This window comes from Phocoena sinus, chromosome 1 (genome assembly GCF_008692025.1).
Source record: "Phocoena sinus isolate mPhoSin1 chromosome 1, mPhoSin1.pri, whole genome shotgun sequence".
NCBI lineage: Eukaryota > Metazoa > Chordata > Mammalia > Artiodactyla > Phocoenidae > Phocoena > Phocoena sinus.
Window position 1 is genome coordinate 46,466,015 of NC_045763.1, and position 15,035 is coordinate 46,481,049.

At 53.8% G+C, this 15,035-nt stretch overlaps 1 protein-coding gene across 1 annotated transcript; it reads right to left on the reverse strand.

Moving 5' to 3' along the window:
* Positions 1-4,074: 4,074 nt before the first annotated feature.
* LOC116761304 (transmembrane protein 61-like) lies at positions 4,075-14,195 on the reverse strand. Its single transcript, XM_032647117.1, is given in 4 exon segments — positions 4,075-4,469; positions 9,480-9,687; positions 9,690-9,813; positions 13,705-14,195. Coding segments are annotated over 4 exon segments (624 nt in total). The 5' UTR covers positions 13,720-14,195; the 3' UTR covers positions 4,075-4,192.
* Between the last annotated feature and the right edge of the window lie 840 nt (positions 14,196-15,035).

A 15,035-nucleotide genomic window follows, 5' to 3' on the forward strand; every position in this document is an offset into this window, starting at 1 on the left:
GTACCGAAAAAAAAATATATATATATAGACAGGAGTCCAGTCATAAATATGTAGTCCTGGAGCCCATTTGTCTCTTGCTTCAGGAAATGTAAACAGGGGGTTGGGAATGAATGTCCGGCCTGGAGCCCATCTTCTTCTCACCCCAGGAAGTGTGAACAGGAGGCTAGTTGTAAATGTCTAGCCTGGAGCCCATCCATCTCCTGCCTCAGTCTGAGGCCCATCATGTCTGTCCTTCTAAGAGGTCTCTGCTTCTACCCTTGCTGGCTGAAATCTCTTTCCCACCCAAATGTCAGGTCAGACCATGTCACTCCTCTGCTCAGAACTCTGGAATGGTTCCCGGCCCTATCAGAGTAAAAGCTAAGACTTAAAATGGCCTACAAAGCCCTAGATAACTTGCCCATGCTACCCACCCAATCACCCCTCTGAGATAATCTCCTGCCACATCTCCCCTCACCCCCTCCACCCCAGCCACCCTGGCTCTATGCTCTTCTGGGAATACACAGCCACCCCCGGGCCTTTGCCTCTGCTCTTCCTTCCACCTGGAAAGTTCTTCCTCCAGATATCTGCATGGCTCCCTCCCTTACCTTCTTCAATTCTTTGTCCAAAGGTCAGCTTCACAACGAGGCCACCTCTGGTGTGACATCTGAAACTGCAGAACCCCCTCCCCCAGGTGTTGCCTGTCCTCCCTTCCCATTTACTTTTCTCCGTAGTACTCGTCACCATCTATCATACTGGACACATCATTTATTACTCTTGTCTCTTGTCTGTCTTCCTCCCCTAGAACTCGAGCTCCCACAGGCTGGGGGCTTTGTTTTGTTCATTGTGGTATCTCCAGGGACTAGAACTGGTTGGCCCTCAATTCATGTTTGGGAATGGAGGGATGGCTATTGGCTCCAGAGGAGAGGGAGGCCGGAGAGGAGGCATAGGTAGGAAAGCTCCTGGGGTCAGGCTAAGGTTGCCAACACCTTTCAGAGGCCAACAGGGAGCCTCCCAGGGAGTTGTGCAGGGGGGTGACACAGGTCGGATTTTAATTTTACACTGATTCTCTGGTTCTGAGATCAGGTTGGAAGAAACAAGAGGAGATGGTGGAAGTGAAGGGCAGTTGCCAGACTCTAGCAGAAACCTAGGGAGGGAAAGATTAAAATGAACCGTTTTTAAAGAGTAATTCGTTGCTGAGGGGATGGAGGGCAAGGGAATTTCTGACTGGGAATTTTCCAACTGATTTGAGGTGGCGAGCTCCAGGGTGCAGGGTGACCGGTCAACGCAGAGGGAAACAGGGCAAAGGAGGGGCCCAGGGAAAGCGTGGGAGAGGCCTGAGCTCAGAGGGTCCCTGATGTCCCAGGCCTGGTGGCGGGCACCAGATGTGAGCTCTGAATGATGGATGAAGAAACCAGTCATCCACGCCCAGGAGGAAAGATACCAGGCAGCAAACCAGTGCCTACTGGGGGCTGGAGTGACAGACCCAGCCTCAGGGGGCTGCCCAGCCTGAGGCCTTCCCAGTTCACAGCAAGGCCACTGCGTCTCATAAGGACCCTTGGCTTGGCAGGGTTAGGGTTAGGGTTAGGGAGACTGGCTCCATGGCCCTGGCTTGGCCTCCAAGGAGCTGGTGACCTTGAGCAAATCACTGCCCCTCCTTGGTGGCTTTCAGCTGGGGTGCAGATGAGCTGACTTAGAGAGGAAACCAGAAAAGGCTTTTCCGGTCTTCCAGCCTTCCCTACCCCCTGCCCCTTCCAGCTCCCACTTGGCAAAGGTGGTGGTACCTCCAAATCACACCTGCAACTCATTAACTCACCTGCCTGGGGGAAATTCCTCAGTTTGGGGGTAGGAGGGAAACTGGGCTCTGCTTCCCAGCCTGGAACCCCATTAACCCCTTTGGAATTGCAGAGGGTCTGATAAATCCCCCGCATCTCCCCCAACCAAATCCCCATGGTTCACACAGGAAGCTGGTGTGTGTGTGTGTGTGTGTGTGTATGCACGCGCACGCACACGCACACATAGTTCAGGGTCACACAGAAAGGTCAGGGCTAAGGCAGCATTCAAACCTGCATCTCCATCATAGCAGTAAGTATAAAGCACACACAGGGGCGACGGGGAGGAAGGGAAGGGGTACAGGATGGGGATCCAGGATTTGGTGAAGGGGGAGGGAGAAGATCCACAAGACCCACAGGAAGATCCACGAGATCTGGCTCAGATGGCTGAGAGAGGGCCCAGAAACAATCGTGATAGCTGACATTTATTGATTCATTCTCTCAGTCCACAAATATCTACTGAGCATCTTCCACGGGCCAGGCTCCGTTTCTAGGCTTTAGGGATATAAATGTAAAGGAAAGAAACAAAAAAATCCCTGCTCTCAGAGCCCTTACTGGTGGGGAGAAACATACAACAAACAAACAAATTTTTTAAAGGTAAAATATTAAATGATGACAGGTGTTATTTAAAAAGTAAAGCAGGGGCTTCCCTGGTGGCGCAGTGGTTGAGAGGACGCCTGCCGATGCAGGGGACACGGGTTCGTGCCCCGGTCCGGGAGGATCCCACATGCCGCGGAGCGGCTGGGCCTGTGAGCCATGGCCGCTGAGCCTGCGCGTCCGGAGCCTGTGCTCCGCAACGGGAGAGGCCACAACAGTGAGAGGCCCGCGTACCGCAACAAAACACACACAAAAAAAAGTAAAGCAGGAAAGAGGCTGGGAGTGCAGGGGGCTGGGTGAGACAACAGTTTTAACAGAGTGATCCAGGACGGTGTGTTGAAGAGAGGGACAAAGATGCAAGGGGTATGAGGAGTGAGCCTGGGGAAGAGCTTCTGGAGAGAAAACACAGGAGCAAAGGCCCACAGGGGAACCAACAGCAGCAGAGAGCAAGGGGCGGGACCCAGACCCGCCCTCATTAGGGCTTTCATTACTCAGAGTGAGCTGGGAACCACTCAGGGTTTTGAGCCCAGGAGGGATGTTATGGATCTGGGTTTGATCAGGCTCATTCCACCTGCTGAGCTTTGAAGAGACTTCAGGGGACCCTGGCAGAAGCAGGGCGTTGGGAAAGGCAGCTACTGAGCTGGTCCAGGCCTAAGTGGGAGGACCCGGGGCCTGGAGTCCAACCAGGCCTGAATGAAAATACCTTTATTTACATGAAAAAACCTTTATTCTCTGTGATTTTTACCTCTCTGAGGCTCAGTTTCCATACCTGTTAAGTGGGGCCACCACCTGCAGCAGAGAGGCCTTGAGGATGTGAAACAACAGCAGAGAGCCTGGCCCAGTAAATGGTAGGCCCTCAGGGAATAGTGTCCCTACACAGCTGACTGAGCCCCAGGACTTTGAACTCCTGCTGGCTGAGCGCCCCTGGGAAGGTTACTTAGCCTCTCTGGGCTGGTTTTCTCATCTGTGAATGGGATATGACATTGTGAAAGCAGACCCTTCTGCCTATCTGGAATATAAGAAGAGGTATCGAGCTCCCTGTCACAGGAGGTAGAGAAGCAGAGGCACCTGGTGGAGGGGGTTACCTTTACTAACAAAATCTAACAATCACTGCATACTTAAGAGACAGCAGCCTCTGTGCTAAGAAGTCTGCATTTATTGTTTGATGCATTAGCACTGAGCCTGCAGGGTCAGTGTGATCTCATAATGTCAACTGTTATCTCATTTAATCCTCAAAACTCAGCTCTCTAAGGTAGGGGCTGGTGCCTTTGTAATTCCCAATTCCCATTTTACAGATGAGGAAACTGAGGCAGAGAGAGGTAAAGTCACTTGTCCAAGGTCACTCACCAGCGGGTACCTGGTGGAACCGAGGCACAGGTGGTCTGAATTCAGAGTCCATGTTCTTTTGGTTATAAACTCAGTGTGTTCCCTTGGGCCAGTCCTGGCTGTGCCTCTGGGCCTCAATTTTCTCATCGGCACAAGAACATTTCCCAGCTGACAGCCAGTACTAACTGTCAGCCACGTGAGTGTGCTATCTTGGGCGTGCCGGCCCAGCTGGGCCCTGAAGACTACAGCCCCACCAGTGTCACGTGGGGCAGAACCACCCAGCTGGGCCCAGGTGACCCACAGAATCATGAGAGAGAATGAAATGGATTTATTTCAAGCCATTTGTTACACAGCAATAGAAAAATAAAACAGCATTCAGCAACACTGAGTGCCTGCTGTGTACCAGGCACTGTACTAGAGGCTAGAAGAAGCCCATCATTTGCTTCTGGCTTCCAGGCCTGCTAGAAGCCTTTAACTTCCTCCCCTGCAATCTGAACCGGGCCTGGTCAGGAGCACGCAGCCCCAGGTGTTGTCTCTCCAGAGAAGCCACCGTCAGCGAGGATGAGGCTCTCGTAGCTGGGCGGAGGCAAGGGGGGCTGGGCCCCAAGCAGGGCATCACCCGAGGCACTGCGCTCCGGGTCTTCCTCCACGGGGTATGCAGGTGGTGTCAGGGGCCCCTCAGCCAGTTGGCAGTGCACGACCTCCTCATAAGTGGGGATGGCAACCACCTCTGGGGTCCTACAGGGACAGAAGAGAGGCTGTGAGCAGGGGGTGGGGCAAAACCCTACTGCATGCCAGGAAGAGAGCGAGGAAGGCTGTAGGCTCCCCAGGGCCCCATAGACACAGCTGAAGCTTGACATCAGCCGGCCCCTGCCAACCTCACCTCCCCCAACTGCACCCTCCCTGTGCTATAGTTAGTTCTCCATACAGTTGGTTCCCCACATGGGCTCACCACACCCTCTGTCTCCTCAGTTCTCTCGACAGGGAAAGTCCTTCCCACCTCCCTCACCCCTTCCCTGCTGGTCAATCCCCACTTGTCCGTTGAGTCTCCTCCGGGGAGCTCTCCTGACCTCCCCTAGCAAATCTCCCACTCCCTCCTCTGGGTCCCCACAGTCCTCTCTCTTCTGTCACTCTTGACCCCAGCTGGTTATCCCCTAGGGCAGGGACTGACTTTGGGTGTCCAGGGAATTGATGCTTGGGGATGTTTGTTGAAAGACTGAGTGATGATCAATGGGGAGAAAGACTTCCAGCTTACTGTAATCATCTCCCTTACAAAATCTGGAGTTGTGGATGCCCAGGGCAGGATGCGAGACCTCAATTCCCCTGCCCATCTGGATGCTTGAGGCCCTGATATGATAAGTCCACCAAGTGATTACCTCTACTTGCATACCTCCAGAGATGGAGATCTCACTATCTACCCAGTCAACCCTATCTATCTCTAAAGAGCTTGGCTTTCCTGTGACTTTCCCCCACCTCCCCCAAATGAACCACCCTGGAGGGACTTGAGGTACAGACCAGATCCTCTGAGGCTCCTCTGACCAGGCTCTGCCCCCTAGATTCCAAGAACAGGTCACTTGCATCCCAGCCACAACAATGCTGACGGGAATGAGGCTGGCCCTCGGTCCTCCCAGGGCCCTGGGGGGGGTCATCTCTGGGAAGTCAGGGCCCCTTCCCCTCCCAGGACCTTGCGGGTGGGAGGGTCACTGATCCTCTGTCTGGACTGCTTCTGCTTTGGGAAGATACTGCCAGATATGGAGGTTGACTAGGTGACCTCGGAGGTCCCCTCCCACCCCAAGTGGCTCGAGGGCTGGCTATGAGTCAGCACTGGCTGGTCAGCCACATTCCCGGTGGGAGATCATGAGTCAGTAACTCTATTAACCTAGGCCCCAGTTTCGCCATCTGTAAATGGGGACAATAAGGGCATCTACCTCACAGGACCGTATGAAGATTACATGAGGTAATACAGGGACACTTAGCACATGCTCCATAAATGGGAGCTGGTAACAAAATCTCAAAGGTCTCCACGAGGCAGGGGTGTAGGTAACAAAAGTTATCACAGATCTGCTGCTAGCAGGAGCCACACAGGCTCAGAGAGGCTGTCACTTGCCCAAGGCCATCAGTTTGGAGCCAGCAGCAAATTAGTTCAATCTACACCAGCCTGTCTAGACAGGGGAAGACCGATGGCAGGAGGCTGGCCAGAGGACAGACAGGTGGTGGAGGGGTCTTCGCTCCAGTGGTGATGGGGCAGCTGTGCCAGGAATTTGCTGCCCCTCAGGTGAGCACCCATCACCCCCGTGGACATGGCCCTTCTATGGGCAACGTATCTTCTCAGCCCACGCCCACCACAGCCCTAAGAGCAGCCCACTGGGGCCACGTGACCAAGGTCATGGAGCAGGCTGTGTGCCAGTCTGATGGAGGGCACCAGCCAAGAGCCCAAGCTGGGCTCCCCTTCCAGTGCTTTTGCAAACTTCTCTCACAGACCCTCCTCCTCAGAGGCCCAGGAGCCCTGCAGCTGAGAAATCAGATAAGGGGTCTCACCCGCCTCTGACTCCCAGCATCCCTTGAGGTGAGGGCAGGCAAAGAATATTGCTCCTGGAGGTAGGCAAACTAGGTTCAATTGCTGTGTGACCTAGGCTATGTTCACAGTCTCTCTGAGCCTTTCTCCTCATCTATAAAATGAGGATAACAATTCCCATTTTGTAGATTCAGGGAGAGGGAAAAATGGAAAATGCTTTGACAACGCTCAGGAAAATATGGGTGATTAGGCTTCCAGAACCCCACATCTCCTGCCCTGCTCACCTCCCAGCCATGGCCCTGCTGCTCCCTACTTCTCCAAGCCCCAGAGACATGAGTCAGGTTTTGGGTATGCCTGGGGCCGCTCCAGCAGGCAACAGCTGGCAGAGCAGGGCACAGGTGGCAGGTGAGATCAGACCACAGCAGGAAGTTTGCTTCGAGGGCAGAGGTGCAGTATCCCTCATGCCACCTCACCTAGCCAGCTGGGCCCACCCGGCCCCAGGTTGCCAGAGTCATGGTCCAGCAGGCTGGAAACTTGGGGAACATGAAGTTCAGGGTGACCATATTGCACACTTCAGGGGCAGGCCCATTTGTGGTGTATTCTGGATGTGGCCCCCTGCAGCAGTGTGGGGCGGGCTGGCCACTGTGGTCCCCATGCACAGGAAGCTCCACCGAGGCTGGGGCTCACCCCACTCTCTGGAGCCTGGTGGGGACGTGAGATCTGAGCCTGGCACCAGCTCTTCCATTATTCAGCTGAGTCAAGCAAACACAGTAGGGAAAGGGGACAGGGACCAGGGATGAAACGCTGTATGCCCAACACTCAAGCTCTCTAATCTTATTTCACTTTCATGACAAGCCTGGGGGTAGCAGCCCTCAGCCATTGCACAGGTGAGTGGAGGCCGCACTCCAATGAAGCGGCAAAGCCCCAGCTCTGCCTGCTTGCAAAACCCACGCCAACTCCACCCATCACAGCTCCCCCAACCCTGAGCCCTAATCTCTCCACACCTCAGCTTTCTCATCTGCAAAATGGATCTAATCCTTACACTGCCTCATAAGCAGTGAGGCTTAAATCAGGAGGCATGAGAGTACATCATAAAATGAAAGTGCGGGAAGAACAGCAAACTTTGCAGTGAATACACCTCCCCATCTATCATCTCATCTGAGCCTAACAGCAATCCTAGGGAAAATTCCAGGATTGACAGGGGAAGAACTAGACATGGTTCAGAGAGTCCAAGTAACAGGCTCAAGAATACAGAGCTTAGAAAAGAAAGAGCAGACACTGAAAGCCTCGTGTCTGACTAGACCCACGCTTTTTCTGCTGTACTTACTGAGGCGTCGGCGGGACGGGGGGGGGTGTCCCAGGAGGCTTCCCATCCAGGCACCTCATTTAGGGCTCACACTTAAGATGGGAGCCCCTGAGAGGAGGGGTTTTGTCTGTTTCATCCACTGCTGCATTGTCAGCGCTCTGCATAGTTAGGTACTCAGTAAATGTTGGTGAAATGCAGGAAAGAATAAGTAGATGAATAAATGAGGAAACTGAGGCCCCAAGAGAGAAATGGACCTGCCCAAGTCATCAGCCTAGAAGGTCTTTCTCTCTAACGTAGAGTTACCTGCAGAGAGCAAGGACCCTGGGGGCAGGGACAGCTGAGTGGCCTCCCCATGGGGCCCAGATGCTGGGTTCTCAGCAGGAGGGCCAGGGTGGCTTAGCCCCAGGGACAAGAAAGAGCCATCAGCAGAAGCAGCCTCTCCAACATCCAGCCACCCCAGCTCTGAATCTAAGACCTGGTCTCTGAACCTGATGGGCCATGAGCACCCCACAGCCTCCTGGGTAGGCTCCACCCTGGCCCGGCTGGGAATGAAGGCCAAGTGGCCCCACCTGACAGATGCAGCTATGTCCTGGACCCTGTTGGGTCAACACGGCTGTGTCTACAGACAACACCTACCTTCTGTGCTCAGGCCAGGCTGGGCGGGGAGGGACAGGCTCCAGTCCAGAGAATCCCGAGGCCTGGTCTGGTTCCAACTGACCATTAACCGACTGTGTGACCAGGTAGGTCACTGGTCTCTCTGAGACCCAGGTTTCTCAACTGAGAAGAGTCCCCAAGGCCCTGCCCTTCCCTCTAATAGTCAAATTAGGGCCTGACCATTGGAATAAGGGGCTTCTGTTGAATACTTTATTGTCTGTGACCTCAAGGAGTCACAGGCCAGTAGCAGGGACTAATCTGTTACTTTCTTTAACTCAGAATGCATTTTTCCCTCTAACCAAGGGAAGAAGGGTGCCCAGGTCCGAGGCCAGTTGCCAAATATATGGCTTAACCCTTAGTACATGCAAATCCAGTGCTTACAGAGTGGTGTGGGGGAATGCACACTTCACAGCCAGCAGGCTCTGCTACTTTCTAGCTGTATAACCCTCACCCTCTTTTTCTGTAAAAGACAACAGTAATTCTTACCTTGCAGGTAGGTTAGACTGGGGAAGATGTATGCAGGCCCCTGATATGCCTGCCCAGCTGATACTTGGTGAATGAGTAAGTACATAAGAGCATGTAAGATACATGCATTCTCAATAGGGCAAAAATTGGTTCTTGGACTCCTGCTGATACTGTGTTTACATATAAAGCACAAATATACATACAGACCAAATATGTAGTATATCTGTGGTATTAACATTTCATGGGGGAAGATGAAGAAAAAAATGCCTAAAAAGTCTCCTTAGAGGGAATGATAATGAAAAAAAAGATGAGAAATACTGTCCAAATGCAAGGTTTTGTCTCCATTCCCCACCTCACCCCTGGGCCTTTGCACACGCTCTTCTGCCTGCCTAAAACACTTCTCTCCACCTTATCTACTTGAGGAAAAGTTGACATTTGTTGTGCACCTACTGTGCGCCAGGCTCTGGGCTGAGTTCTTCATATACATCATCTCATTTAAGTACTATACAGGCATTTGCTATTATTGTATGCTGAGCTCTGCTGCCACCTCCTCCAAGAAGCCTTCCTGGATTTCTCCATGTCCCCACAGAACCACGTCTGTCCTCTTTCACAGCTTTAACTACTCTGATTTGTCAAAGTCTGCCTCTGTCGAGGGACTTTAAACTCTTCCAGGAGTGCTGATCAGCCTCCAAGACCCCAGGGCATAGGCAACGTCTGGTCCGGAGGAGAAACCCCATGAAAGTTTGCTGAGCAAATGCATGATGATGTGACAGTGCCCCACCTGTGGCCTCCACCCAGCCCTGCTGACCTGCAGCTCTCCTTCTCCAAGGGCTCCACAGTGAGGTAGTACAGGTCTCTGGAGAGGTGATATGAGTCCCATCGAGGCGGCCCCTTGGTGCTGGCCTTGACAGACAGCAGCAGCAGGCCACCTGCACCGCAGCAGAAGAAGCTGACCGACCTGAACAGGGGACCGGGGGCCTCAGGCTCAGGGCGTCCTGTGGGCAGAGCCGGCTGGCTGGCTCTTCTTCTGCATCTTCTTCACTCCACCAGGCGAAGCAGAGTGTCCCGGCCACCAGAACCACCATGCCGGTGACCGTCACGCAGTAGCACAGGGTGGAGGCCACACGGCCGCTGTCACACGTCTGGACACCGAGAAGGAGAGAGAAGAGGAAACGGGCCCCGTGAGAGGCCTGTTGGGTACCAGAGACTGGATTTTAGTCCTCCTGCCTGAGGTCACTGTGCAAACTCAGAGGGGTCATTTGACTTCTCTGTGCCTTAGTTTCCTCATCTGTGAAATGGAGATGATGCTCCCAACTTTGCAGGGCTGTTCTGAAGGCCACAAATAATGTGTCTCAAGTTCCTAGCACCACACCTGGGACCTGGTAGAAGCTCAGTTAAGTGTGGCTGGGTTCACTCCAGGACTCCCCCCGGACTCAGAGGCCTCACCAGCCTGGTGTGCATGAGACTCCCCACTGCAGGCTGGGAGGGAGAAGAGTGAACGCTGCGGGGTCCGCCAGGCCTGCCAGGAGAGAGCCTTGCTGGTTACGCCTTGCCTCACTTCACCTTCGTCACAGTCTCGAAAGGTCAATGCTCTTTTCTCCATTTGACAGAGGAAGACATTGAAACTGGGGGTGGGTAAAGGAGCTAGTGGGAAAGGGGCACTGAGAAGCCTGAAGTTGAAATTCATGACACAAAGCAAACCTTTGTGCAAAAAGATGTTCACCATGGCCTTATTTTTAATGGTTGTAATTTGGAAAGAGCCTAAGTGTCCAACTATAGGGAAAGGGTGAGTAAACCACGGCATAAACTCTAGATGGAATATTCATGACTCATTTTTTTAAAAGCTCAACACAAATGTTTAACAACGGGGTAAATGCTTATGATATCTGACCTGTTTCAACTTAGTTTGCCAAATTATGTGCACAGTGTTATCTCAATGAGGCAAAGACAAAATGCCCAGGGGAAAAAAAATAACTGGGAGGAACCCTGGCTCCAGATTATGCAGACAGGAAGGGGCTGTCCCCAAAGCCAACCTCTAGGCTGCTGTACATACTGTTCCCTCTCCCTGGTAACTTGTGTCTCCCCTCCCAGCTCAGCTTGGCCCTCACCTGAGAAGCCTTGGCTGGGGACACTTCAAACTTGGAGTCCCCTGGGCTTTCTTGGACCAAGCTTTTATCCTGCCTGTTTGGTTTCTCCTTTGCTTACTGTCCTTCCCACACAGGAAGCTTCCTGGGGGCAGGGTCTGTATAGGCCCTGTTCACTGCTATAACCCCCAGTGCCTAGCACATAGTAGCTGCTCTATAAACATTTGTTGAAGAAATTCTCCTAAATGAGAAACAGCGTTGCTGAATAAACCTTGTTGTGTGAAAAGCCCCTCTCGCAGTTGGGAGGGGCTGGGAGAGGGGAGGGAACACAAGATTCCAGCTGCTATACCGCCCAGCCTTGGAGCCTGGTTTTAGTCCCTACATTACAGCTCACCAGCCGTGTCCTGGAGTGAGCCTCTCAACTGCTCCGGGCCTGTCTCCTCACCTGTACAAAGGGCAGGCTCTCTAACAGGCTGCTAGCAGAACTTACAGAGGGCCCCTCTCCTCTTCCAAAAGTTGAGCCGGTGAAGGAGGGGGCTGGGGAACTCACAGACCTTAGGAAGACTTCAATCGTCAGCCTTACAAATGGGGACTTGCCCAGCCTAATGTGGTGCATCAAATGATGACCTGCTGTGCAGCCATTCAAAGGCAGTTCAAGATCTAGTAGGTGAGCCTTTAGATTTCAAAAGGGCATGTTCCCAGAGGTGTTTAAAAACGTGTGTGTGTATGCACGTGAGAGAGAAAGAGAGAATGTATACATGTAATGCTCAGAGGAGTGGACCCCAATCTTTCTGAGCCTCCAGGCCACCAGAAGCATTTAGAAAAATGCCACTTGTAAATTACCTCCAATTCTCTTCCTGTGAATTTGTCTATGGGGCAAGGCCTCCTGTCTCCAGCTCAAGGCATTTTCTGGGGAAGAGAAAAAGAACCTGACTACAGTCTTTCCAAAGTCAGACAGCGAGGAGAGGCTGTCAGAAGGAAAAGCTGGAGAAATCAGCTTGGGGGGAAAAAAAAACACAGCAAATCTATAACGGGAACCCTTTGCCTGTATATAATGGCACTTGACAGTTCCGCTTCATACCTGGAATCTCATCCGACTCACCACAACTGAGGTGGATGGTCAGGGCAGGGAAAGAAATCCCTGTTTTGCAAATGAGGAGACTGAACCCAGAAAGGTGAGGGACTTTGCCCAAAGCCGTATACAGCTGTGTGTCTCAACCCTTGCAGAACTCACTCCTGAGTAAGGTAACTTACAATGCTTTTAAATTTCTAAAAAAGAAGTAGTTCCTCATTGTGGAGAAGAGGAGGAAACCACAGAAGAGAATAAAAATGCAAAATACAAATCATCATTAATGCTGCCCCACAGAGGTGAGCATGATCTGCAAGTGAATGCCTCCTTTCCAGCCCTCCCTTGGCCTGCATGGCTGATGATGGCGGCAGTAGATGTGTACTGGGCCTTTACAGGCGCTGGGAACCACATCCAGCACTTCACAGGTACCCGACATCTTAATCCTACAACAGCATTATGTCCTGAGGACACTGGAGCTTCGAGGGTGACAGCTTGTCCAAGGTCAGTGCCAAATTTGAACCGGGTCGAGTCTGAATCAAATCCCTGTGTGCATAGCTAGATCCATCTGTATTTTTCAGTATATAAAGTTGAGACCGTGCCGTGAATAGATGCGTTTGTAAATCTTCAGCACGGGCAGATCCCACCTTCTAAAATGCTCTGCCCTCCTTCCTGATTCAAATGCTCCCAGACCTCAGACAAGCCCCTGGAATTCCCCTTAGCATGTTCTCACTGGATGCTGTCATCTCCTTCTGTGTGAGTCTCCCTCCCTCCACGTGGATCCACGTGGGCAGGCAGAGCACGCAATGACCTACCACCCCCGGGAGATGGAAGGCGTCAACGTCCAGCTGGATGAAGGACAGCCTGTTCTGTTGTGAGGTGGTCTTCATTATTGTTACAGATCGGGGCTCTGATGGCTTATGGGAAGGGTGTCGTGCCCCAGATTCCCCTGGCCCATTTCAGAGACGTGGTCTTCAGGCAGTTTACTCACCCTTCACAGTAGTGTACCCTGGACCCTGGTGGGGGAGGAAGAAAGGGCTCCCTGCCCTGGAGGGCATAACCCCAGCCCCGGGCAGGGAGGAAACGTCTCTACGTTTCCTGAGTCCCACTCCCAATCTGGCACTCAGTCAGGCTGCCAGGCTGGCCCCTCCTTCCAGCTCCCTCATATCCCCCCCACCCATACACCCAAACTCCTGGGGTCCCCTACACCTGCTGCTCCTGGGGAGCCCTCTGTCCCCATTCAGGGCCCTCATTTCACACCCCCCTTCAAGACCCATGCCAAATACACCTCCTCCCAGAAGCCTTTCTGCTGCTGCCACCCCACCTCCCACCAGCCAGAGTTATCACTGCCTCTGACTATAGCCACTCTGTTAGCTCTGTGACCTTCATCAGGCAACCCAACATCTCTGAGCTCAAATTCCACAACTTCCTGGGGAGCAAGTTGTGAAGATGAGGTGGCAAGATGGCAAACAGTGACACAGCTTGACAGAGAGGATGGACCCTGGCTCTGACACTGGGTAAGTTACCTAGATTCTCCATGCCTCAGTTCCCTCCTTTGTAAAATGGGCACAGATAATATCGTACTATCCCTGCTACCAACAGGGGAACTTTAGGTGCCAGTTTTCTGTAAAGAACTAAACCATCTGAACAAGAAGTGTTCCAAACCATCTTCGTGTAACCCCGGGTAAACTGAGGCTCTGAGCGCCATGGTCCAAGGCCACCCAACAAGTTAGAACACAGTTAGGAGGAGACTTGGGTGAACAGACTCTGCTCACCAAGTCACTGAGGTCAAGGTGAAGGGAAGGGGGCGGGGCGGGGGGGGGCTGGATTAGGAGGAGCCGAGATGCTCCTAAGGGCGGGGAGAGAAGGAAGCTTATACCCACCTTGCGCGCAGCCATCGCGCTGCAGGGTCAGGCGTGGTCCCGGAGCTGGGAGCCTGGCGAGCCGAGCGGAGTCACGTGAAGGCATGATGGTTGTCGCGCCCATGGGCAGAGCGAACCTGGGAAGGGTGGTCTCTCTGGTCTGCAGGGGGCGCCCGGCGTTAGGGGCGGCCCGGCGACCGTTCCCCAGCCCAGCTCTCCGAGCCCGCAGAAGCGCTACTGTCCGGCTCCGGGTCTGGTCCAGGGCATCTCGTCCGCCGCCGTGCGTCCCGTCCGATCGCCGCCCCGACCCGGTGGGAGCGGTGCAAAGCCCGCTTCACCGCGCAGGGTCTCGGCCACCGGGTGGGGGCGCCGAGGGGCGCGTGGAGTCCGGCTTCGCTGTCGACTCCGGTGATGATCATCCCCTGGCTCCCGCCCACGCTTCGGGCTTGGCCGACTGCGGCCTGGACCCTGGGCTCGGGCTCAGGGAGCGGCCGGCCCCACCTCTCCTCGGATCTGCGTCCTCACGGCCGCAGGGCCTGCGGAGACTCCAGGGTGGCGCGGCTCCAGGCGGCTCCAGGTGCCGCGCCCGACCTTAAAGCGACAGCGCGACCTGGGCTGGCGGAGGTCGGGGTTTCCCAGCGCGGGGGGAGCCCTTAACCAGAACCTCCCCGGAACTGTCGGGGAACCCGCAGTCCTTGGGGCCATCCCGCCCCCACTACTCCACGGGGGCGGGCTTGGGAACCGGACACGAACTCTTCTGAGAGCCATCGGTGCTCAGTCTGAGAGGGCTGTGAAGCCCAGGCCTCCTCACTCCCATTCTACAGGAAGGGAAACTGAGGCCCAAGGAGGGGAAGTTACTTGACTGTTTACCGCATACTCCTTGACAACTGGCTTTTTCTTCTCACAGCAGTCAATCGGACAGCAAGCCCTCCCGGGCCCTCCAGGCTCTCACATCCCCAGGAGGAAGGCATTCTCCGAAATAACAGAAGGCATTTAAGTGCTTCCCCAGCCTCTAAACGAGTGAAGTCACTGACCCAGGCAGTGAGAGGCCAGGAGAGGGGGGCTTGAGAGCAGGGCCTCCCACCTCCTGTGTGACCTTAACCTCTCTGAACCTACTCCCTCCTGTGTCCAAGGAGGGCTGAGGACCCCAGCTCACAGGTCTTCAGGGATTGAATGAGTTAAGCTGAGCAGGTTAATAGAGCTCAGCCCTTTCACAAGTGCAGGCAGGAGGCAGATTTTATGGACAGGTGATTTAGGAGCCTGGAGAAGGGTCAGTGTGTGTGCTTGTGTGACGTCTTCTCTGGGAGGACACGTGTTGTAGAAGGTAGGGATGGGGTGGCAGCATCCAGGCT